Source organism: Plecotus auritus (assembly GCF_963455305.1).
Source record: "Plecotus auritus genome assembly, chromosome: 9".
Classification (NCBI taxonomy): domain Eukaryota; kingdom Metazoa; phylum Chordata; class Mammalia; order Chiroptera; family Vespertilionidae; genus Plecotus; species Plecotus auritus.
Window position 1 is genome coordinate 6,520,846 of NC_137783.1, and position 10,135 is coordinate 6,530,980.

Here is a 10,135-nt window from a genome sequence, read left to right on the forward strand (position 1 = left end):
CTGTGTCATGTACAACTTTAAACTCTGTAATGTAATCAAGTACCATAAATTACATAAAGATCTCATAATACAGTCAGCTGGCATAAGCTAGTACAAAGAATTACATTTCAAAAAATAACCCTAAGAGTACTTAAAAGATAAGAGATACTATCTAGGAAGGGGATCTTAAGAATATCTAGACTTTTCTATTAAAACAGGCATCTAATTATAGCAGAGCCCACAAACTTTTGATCATGATCATGAAGGATATTAGAAATTGGTTTTTAAACTCTATAATATCTACACTAAAAGTTATTGATTCCTTATCTGAAGCATAAAGTCCTAATAATCACATTTCAAGAAAGACCCAATGCACCTCAAAAAAGAACAGAAGATAACTAAAGAAAAATACTTTCATGAAAGGTCAAACAATGTAGAAAGGTCCTGGGAAAACCTAACAGAAATGTATAAAATTATGAGAGGTATGGAGATTACAGTACATTTAGAATAAGAGTCTAGGAGACGCACGTTTAAAAGACATAGTTTGGGAATAAATGAAGGGAAGTACAGCCTGTCACAACTTTCCAAACTCATTACCTAAAGAGGCTGAAAATACAACCAGTTTAAACAAGGATTAGATAAATCTTTGAATAATAAATGCATAATGCAGCACCCAAGAAACATAGCAATGTGTTCAAATATGTCTCTAACCTTCTGCTCTCCCAAAAAAAAACTGTCCTTTGATATAACGTTCAGAAATAGGATTCTGAGAACTAAATCAGAGCACAGCTGAGCTAACAATTGGTATTTTCCTTTCCTCATTTTAGAGCTCTTAAACCAAGATGTATAAAATTAGCACTTCCTTCATTAAATAAGTGCAACCTTTCTCCCAGCTGGTACTTAAGTAATTTCCTAGCTTTCCCTGAAAACTTTGTCCAAAGTTAACTTATTCTCTCCCATCTAGGATTGTCTGCATCGTAGTCTTGCCACCGTAGGTCCTCACCAACAAAAAGCTCCGCCTTCAAACCCACCATCAGATCAAAGGAAGAACTCTACTAGATCAAACAAGGACCACCAAGGAGTGGAAGAACCTGCGCTATTTCAGTCTAGCCAGGTAGGCACTAGGCATCCTCATAAACTGTCATTTGTTTTGTTTTGAGTACCTACTTAGAATGAAGGCACTGAGCATACAGAGTTATTTCTGGCGAGACACACACAAATAAGTCACACGTGCACAGAGCCTGTTTCTTCCAGGGCTTTCCACTCCTACAGAGAGAAAGAAACTATCACAGACTACTTCAAGAAATTTCACAGAATCAAATAAAAAAGTATCCTTCCTTTTCAATTTATTAGAAAAAAAATTTTTACCATCTCAGAAAAACACACACACTGAGACCTTGAACTTCAAGACAGCTCAAATCTTCCACAGAACTATCTTATATAGCTCTATCACAGTGTCTGTCACTCTAGACCAGTGGTCGGCAAATTGCGGCTCGCGAGCCACATGTGGCTCGAGAGCCACGGTTTGCCGCTCTGTTGACTAATGAGTTTGCCGACCACTGCTCTAGACTTCTGTGTGTGTCTGTCTCCTATTGGACTACATCCTCAGCTAGGGTAGACAGTGTTTTAACCATCTTTTCACTTTAGCACAATGCCCAGCAGGTCTTCAACTAATGTTTGTTGAAAGAATAAATGACTTCACAGAAACTCAGCCTTAATATTTTTGGAAGGAGAAAGAAATAGAATACTAAATAAGTTAGAAGCGGGGAGGGGGGGCTGCTGCTTTGAGATGAGGGAATTTTTGAAAGGTGTAAAGGAGAATAAATGCAATAGCTACCAGAGGGGAGACAAATCCTGAAAGTTAAGAAGCACAGCTGCCCAGAAGGGAGACTGGCAAACTGTGACTCTGCCCATCACAGCTATTCCCCAGAGGGAAGAAAAAAGTTTATATCTGCCATAAAAGCAATGTGTAATAATACTGTGAAGCATCTTTATTATATATGCAAACTACTAAAATTAAAAGCATATGGCATGTTCAAAATTTCCTAATATTTCAGTCTGATGCTATGATTGCTTCAAATGGTATATATTGACCATTGCAGAAACTGTGGAATTTGAAGTTCAGTGTAAATGAAAGCTGATTCAAAGAATAAGATTTATAAAGAGTTAATGTATTTTTAAATATCCCACTGTCAAGTTGAGAAATGCGAAGTTAAACTTGAAAGAACCTGAAATCAAAATGAACTTAAAGAAGGAACACTGACCTAAAATCAACCTGTATTTAATTCAGCCAGCCTTACCAAAGAAAGCAGGCAGGAGTGGATGCTTTTTCTGAATGAGCAGTTTTTTTAAGGGTCTCACAGCAACCAGAAAGTGAGTCATTCTAACAAAGCATGGGATTTAATTAAGATACTATCAGTGTGTCTTGTAATAGTACTACAATGCTAAATGTTCAGTGTTTATGCTCACTTTTAAAATACTACTTATATATTAACATTATCAACAACTGAAAATAAAAAATATTTCTCCATTTTATTAAACATACTCTAATTCAAATGTTCTTTTCAATTCAATTATGGTCAGTTGACACATAATGATGATATAGACGAGCTAAGGAGTAATTAATTATTTGTTAGAGGTTCAATGACACTGCTGTTACTTCTCAAACTTGTGTTCGTTCGCAAGGCTAGATTTTAAAAGGTGGTATTTTAAAACATATTTGAATATGAATAGAACAGTTAACAAAAAGATGCAAAGAGAGGTAGTAATACAGCTTATAAAGATCTAACATTTAAACCCTCATAAAACCACACCAGACTATGGCTCTAAGAATAAATAGCACAGCCAAACTAGCTTGATTTTTCCAATAGTCTAGTATCCATCTGTAAATATAACAGTTCATTTTGTCATAAATCACAAGAACCAAATCATTAACTTTTTTGCATAAGAAAAAAAATGTCTTCAGGTCCCATTTATTTTCATTCTAAAAGAGAATAAATTTCTTGAATCTCAGACTTAAAAGTTAGATTCCCCCCCTTTACTGAACAAAATAAGAAATTAGCAGTTTTTTTAGTTAGCAAGAGAGGCAGCATTCTGGCCTTCTGTTCTTACATTCTCCATTTAATCCAACAATCTCTTTGCTGCTCAAAGTACAAAGGGTTGACCAGGGACTAACTAGCATTATTTCAATTCATTCGAGACAATTTTCACATAAGACCGGCTGTGGGCCAGGTGCTAGGGATATGGTGATGAATTTACATCTCCTCCTCCTTGCTCCAAATGAGTTAGGCTGTGCAGGTAGGACTACGGGAAGCTGTGCAGCTAGGCATCCTGGAGCAGCACCAAAGTAGCCAGGTTCTGGAAAAGACCAAGCTATCAGGACACCAGATTTGCTGGCACCTGCATGCTCTATTCTAAAAGGCCTTCCTACTTCCTCTCCTCTGAAGCTAGCCTTTGCCAAGTGGCCTCTGCTGGCTATGGCCTGGTCAGAGCACAGCATCTAGGAACCGTGATTCCACAAAGGCCCCTCCCTTTTTGAAGGCAGCTGTCCAAAAGACTTTCCCCTAACCATTCCCACTCCGCTTTATATGCTCTGAAAAGATGCCTGTGAAATTAGAGCTAGGACTCTTGCAAAGCTAGCCTGAGGAAGGCTTCAGGTTGCTCATCACAGGCTGAAATACTTCCCATCCCGTACATATCAATGTTTCTGCACGAAGATCTACCCTATATCTATTCCCTTCCCAAACTGCAGATGTTCTAAAAACTTAAGAGAAATCTGATAAACTGACCCTAACCTGGAAAAACTAGTCAATCTATTACATAGTGACATTCCCTGTAAGTATATGAACTAATTTTGCAAGAAGGAGTCAGGGATAGGTGTTGGGTCAAAGCACCAACCAGCAGTCCCATTATCAACCTTTTCCTTCTACACAGATCCTCCCTCAGTGTGTGTGCTTTGACATATGAGAGGCTATTTGATTCTCTATAAAGGCTATATTATATGATGATGATAGCGAAAGACACATTTCAGATATTATCCATAAAATTATAAACACTATAACTCTGTAGTCAAGAAGATAGAAAGGTTTATAAAACAGGTTTGTCAGCATTGAGAGGTATCTACCTGGCTTTGTAGTCACATAGTGGGTTAGAAGCCCATCTCTCTCCCTCTTAATTCTGTGAACTTGGACAAATTACCTCTCTGTGCCTCAGCCTCCTCATCTGTAGGAAAAGAAAATCCTCCTCCTGAGGTTTGTGGGGATGGAATGCCCCAGTACAAATAAAGGGCTTAGCACAGTGTCTGGTTCAGAAAAATGCTCAATAAATAAAAGCTGTTATTAGCTACTATTAATCTCAGTTAACAATGCAGACAGCAAAATATGTTCAAAAACTTCCTTCATCTGTAAAACCTGATTCCAAAAATTGTTATCTGCCCCATTAGAAAGACCCTGTCGTTCTTTTTTTTAACCCCAGAAGGGAGAAAAAAAAAAATTGGAAAGATGAGTCTTTTCTATTTTTCATGCATAAAAATAAGTGTTCATAAAAATAAACATACAGGCCTCTTCAATCTTACAATGCTAGATTATTAGAAATATAAATTATGGAGTAAAAAGTAGTTCAGAATATAAAAACTGGTTAAGCCCTTTAAATAAACTGAAGGGTAAAGACACTAGAAAAAACCTGGTTATTCAACAAAAACAATGATTTTTACAATATATTTAATAATTTTTTAAATTAAAATGCCCTGTTATATTTTGTCATGGTAATTTGTGTTTATTAGCAAATATTTTAGTTCAAAATCTTTTTTTCAAAGTCAATATCAAATGACACAAAACTCTAAATACACTGAATCTATATTCATAAAATATGATCCTGAAAAGATAAAGTTTCATGTGGATCTCAGTTCCATAACTATAATTTCTCATTCAAAGAAAGTTAACTTCATATGACATACTAAAAATAATTTCATTATAAAAAAATTACTAAGAAGAACAGAAACACTTTTCATGTTTCTGTGAATTCTAGTTGATAGCTAGTTATCTCCTCCAAAAAAATACTCACTGGTATTCATCATTCAGAATATCATTTCTCTCTCTCCAGTTTACAGGCTGTGAATGTTATGTTTATGACAAATGCTTTAACATCTTTTCATGGTCACTCAGTCTCCAAATAGTATGAAGCACAGACTGCAGTAAATTACATAACACCATCACATCAGACAAAGACACAAGGTCTAGTCCAAGTAATTTTAAGACTGAAGAGGTAAGACCATATCACCCTTCCCAAGCAGTGGACTGTTTAAAGTCTACAATCCTTACTCTCAGATAGTAAAACTTCACTCTCAGGAAGTTATTGAATGTTTACACAGTACTTTATCATTTCCCCTGGTAGACAATAAAACAATCTAAATATTTTTCTCTACGGGTCACTTTGCAATAGACATAAGCATCCACCAAAATGCAAGCTACAGTCTAAAAAAATGAAAACATCAGCCCCGGCTGGGTGGTCCAGATGGTTGAAGCATCCTCCCATACACCAAAAGGTTTCGGGTTGGATTCCCAGTTGTGGCAAGTAGGGCAGGCAATTAATCACATCAATGTTTCTCTCCCTCTCTCCCTCCCTCCCTCTTTTCCCTTCCTAAGAACCAGAAAAACATATCCTCAGGTGAGGAATTTTTAAAAAAGGAAAGAAAGCATCAGAAAAAATAATAGTATCAACTGTTTAAAAGAAACAATTTTTAAAAGTTAAACAATGTAAAGAAGAAAATAAGGAATACAAAGATTTTTCTTTTAAAAATGGTGATGCTAAATCAGATAGAAAGGGAAACACACACACACTAGTGGAAAGCCTCACATTTATTTCCTCACCCAGCTGGACAGAGATTTTCCGCTCCAATTAGAAGATATTCAAAACAGGGCCTAAAATGGGTAATAAGCATAACACAACATCCTATATTTATGGCAATGATATTACTGAGAGAAAACTTGGACTTAAAATTTAACTCGGCTCCACTCAACCAAAAATGCTTTCTGCATTCTAAGCACTCTAGAGCCCGGAGATACCAAGGTGAGTCAAGCACGGTCCTTGCCTTGGGAAAGGTACTGTCCACTGAGGGAAAAGGAAGGAAACTATTACTATACGATGCAGTAAGGGCTATAATCAAAGTGTGTACCAAGTGGATAAAGCACCTGGAAACACAATAATGTGTTTATTGTGACCACAGTTCTGCCCTAGGAATGCGGGCCAGCGTGAGCACACATCTGAGCTGGGTCTTACAGAATAAACTAGGCAGGAAAACAGGCTGACAGTAACAAACATTCCAGGATAAAGAACTGGTCATTTTAACCTTAAAAATCATAACAAACATTCCAGGATAAGCAAATGGCCATTTTAACCTTAAAAATCATAACAAACATTCCAGGATAAGGAAATGGCCATTTTAACCTTAAAAATCATCAACATTCCAGGATAAGGAAATGGTCATTTTAACCTTAAAAATCAATGCTGACTCTTCTGATGTCTCTAAGAAAAAGGAAAGTCCTGATTCAGGTTGTTCAGTAGCCATAAACATAAAAACCACAATGTCCACAGGCTCTTTTGGTCTTATAACACTGCCCTTTGGAAAAGATAAGGACTTGGTCAATAACCTATTCAGTTGAATTATCAATTGGGAATAATGGAATATTTTAAATGCTTTCATTAGAAACAAGAGCAAAACTGGCAATAAAAGCAGAGGGAAAAGGTACGATAAAATGAAAAGAATTTTGAACGATTCTATAGGAAAAAAGCAATTAAAATACAATTATTAATAGGCATTCTTTAAAATGGATTTTAAGTACTGGATAGGACAAACAATTCGGTAAAGAACATGGGATTCTTTATTCACTGGCTATACTTAAACACCTGAAGATCAAAACAGGCGGTTACTTCTGAAATATAATGGCCTCTTCCTTCCTCTAGATTTTCGGTCTACTTCAGTCTGTGGTTGCCTACATCCTAAGACATGAAATAAATGTAACTGCAAAGACTTCAGACATCTATGTAGAAAAGAAGTTTTTAACTTGCCTTCTGATGTGGACTTTGAATACATAAACAGTAACTCAAACCACATGGCTTAATCCAAAATCTAGGCCGAGGTTACCCTGGGGATATTTCTTAAAGGCTTAAACCTGTGGCTCATCCGAGCTTCTTTAACTCAGAAGTATGGATTTAAGTATCCTTCCCCAGAAACGTAGGACACTAGCCAGCAGCCTAGAAGAGTTGACTTTCTTCGCTTGAGGGGAGTGATTTATCCCCAAACAACCATCAGGATAGGAGAGCTTCCCATGTATAAGAACTGAACACAAATCAAACAGAATGTCAACTAATTCACTTAAAACCGCTCCTCTTCAGAGGACTCCTATGACTGCACCGTGTTCCATGTAACTCCACCAGCTTGGTTCATCTCTGTCAATCTTAGGGGCTGAGAGAAAGAAGAGAGTGGCCCTAGAAATGCAGACAACCCAGCCCCCCTATTTATATATGCCTCAAGTCACGGCCCAAACATACTGGTGACTATCTAGTTTTTCTCATGAAACACACAAATATCAACCCCGGTCCTCTAAAACGTACACTGAGCTGGCATTGTTTTAAAAAACATTTTCATCATGTACAATGACCAAAAAGCCCAACCCTCATTTTATAGTTGAAGAAATGAGGCGTAGAAAAGTGTTCTGGCCCTGGCCGGTGTGGCTCAGTGGATAGAGCGTCGCCTGCGGACTGAAGGGTCCCGGGTTCGATTCCGGTCAAGGGCATGTACCTTGGTTGTGGGCACATCCCCGGTGGGGGGTGTGCAGGAGGCAGCTGATCAATGTTTCTCTCTCATCAATGTTTCTAACTCTCTATCCCTCTCCCTTCCTCTCTGTAAAAAAGCAATAAAATATAAAAAGAAAAAAAAAAGAAAAGTGTTCTGTTCCATGGGTTGGAGATGATCTCAACCTCCATCCAGCTGTAAATGACCTACGGTCGGCTCCTTACCAGCTTGGGGAATTTTGCAGTCTACCTTTCTTCAAGCTAAACTTGGAACCTTACCCAAACGTTGGGGGGTGGGAGCAGGGGGAGAGCTAGGCAAATGGACAAATCAGGAAAAACAGAGAAAAGAGAATGAATGGAGACCGGCCAAAATTAGCCTATCTACTACAACTTCTGTCCCAAGATCATCAAGAACCTTATCTGGGTGCCGTAGTTTCTCCTCCATTCTGAAGAGAGGAAATCATACATAATTGTAAGAAAATACACCGAGTCTAGAGGGGAAAAAAAAAATGAGTTCTCCTTCACTGCAAATCAACTAGCAGGCCTCGGTCAGAAAGCGGCGGCACCTGCCAGGGAGTGTTCTGGGGCCGGTTCCACTCTCTCCCTGACCTCAGGCCCGTGACGCAACCTTTCACACCTGTGTCCTCACGGTCCTCACGGTGTGGGGGGGGGGGTCGGGGGGGGGGGGGGGACGAGGCCCGTGACCAACCTTTCACACCTGAGTCCTCACGGTGTGTGTTTGGGGGAGGGAGCGGGGGGGGGGGGCCAAGGATACCATCAGCTGCTCTGTGAGGTTGTTGTGGGGATAGGAAGGACCACGACCTTGAAAGCCATCCTATAAATGGTAGCTGCTGCGATATGAAAAGCTTCTTTGGATCTCCTAGACTTTCCAATTCACACCATGGAATTCCTTTGTCGAGATTATACACCAGAATTACAAGTAAATTTGAAATGCTCTATCTATTTAAAGAACTCTATTCTCTTGCTTCTCAAGTGAAAGATGCCCGAGGTGATTAGGGAAAAGGACCCACCACCTCCAAGGGGGAGGTGTTACCCAGCCCCCCCCGCCCCCCCGCACTGCCGGCCTGTGAGGGCGGGGCCGCTGTGAACTCACCACGTGAACTAGTTTTCCCAACGCAAACTGAACGTCGCAGCCCTCGGCATCTCACAACAGCTCCCCGGACACCCAGACACGGGCCCCCAATACATTCGGCATCGCACAACAGTTGAACCACACAGAAATATTGAAAGTTCAACATGACAAGCCAGTTCTATTGTAATACCACAGTCAAAGGAAAGGTGCTTTAAACCAGGTGCCCACAGGGTAGCCAGAAGGAATCACGCCTTGAAAAGGGACCCAGAAACAGGTGAACGGGGAGCGACGCTCCGACAGCTCGTGCCACTGAACTGGGATCGCTTCTGGCCTGAGATGGGGATTCGAACCCAGAACTCGTCGCGAGGGCCGGGCCAGAGGCCACTCCAGGCAGGAAGAGGCCTTTAGGGCCAGGGGTACCTCGCTCGAACTTCCCGGGGAGAGCCGGTCGGACGCCGGCAGCCGGCAGCCGGCAGCTCGGGTCTGCTCCCCCGGGAGGGACGAGGGTCGCGGGCCCTTTGTCCGCGCGGAGGGGTAGGGCCAGGGGCCAGGCGAGCGCCCCCTCCGTCGGGAAATTATGACAGCGCGCACCCTCGCCGAGCCCGCCCGACCGCCAGGGCCGCAGGCGGCGCCCTCCGCTCCCGCGGGCTGGGGGGCCCGGCCGCGCCCTCCCGCCGCTCCCCGCTCCCCGCGCCCAGGGGTGACCCCGCGCCGCCAGCCTCACCGGGTCGGAGCTCGAGGCCGCCATCGCGGCGGCTGCACCACAGCGCGCGCTCGCCCTGCTGCAGGATGTAGTGGTCCTTGGCTTGGAAGAGCTCCATGCCGGCCCCGCGCGCTGAGGGAGGCGGCGGCCCCCTGACCCGGCAGGCGGCGGCGGCCCGCTGGGGGCGCGCGGAGCGTCCTCGTCAGCTGGACCGCCAGGGCCAGCGCCCCGGGGAGAGGCGGCTGAGGAAGCGCCGCGGCTGCGGGGTCCGCGAGAGAACGCACCCCGGAGGCGGCGGCGGGCGGGCGGCGGCGGCAGCGGCCGTGGCCTTAGAGGCCTCTCCCCGGCTCCGCCCCTTGTCCGCTCCGCTCGGTCCCGCCCCCGGATCCGCCCCTCCTTGGCCCCGCCCCCGTCTTCTCCCAGGCTCCTCCCCCTGCGTGGCTCTTCCCCCGCCTCTTGCTCCTTTCGTCTCGCGGGGCTCTCATTTCCCGCCGCCTGAGTCTCCTCCAGCTTCTGCCGAGTTCCTTCCCCGGGCTCCTGCCGCCACCACCCCACCCCCCAGGATCTCC

At 42.8% G+C, this 10,135-nt stretch overlaps 1 protein-coding gene across 2 annotated transcripts in view; it reads right to left on the reverse strand.

The window, feature by feature from the left end:
- INPP5F (inositol polyphosphate-5-phosphatase F) overlaps nucleotides 1-9,930 on the reverse strand; it is a 61,983-nt gene extending 52,053 nt beyond the window's left edge. For both annotated transcript variants that reach the window (XR_013959109.1, XM_080642652.1), the window contains exon 1: nucleotides 9,588-9,930. Coding sequence is in view for 1 of the 2 variants with exons in the window: in XM_080642652.1 (XP_080498778.1) it covers nucleotides 9,588-9,684 (97 nt within the window). In the remaining variant the exon portion in view is untranslated. The remainder of the gene's footprint in view (nucleotides 1-9,587) is intronic.
- Nucleotides 9,931-10,135: the final 205 nt, after the last annotated feature.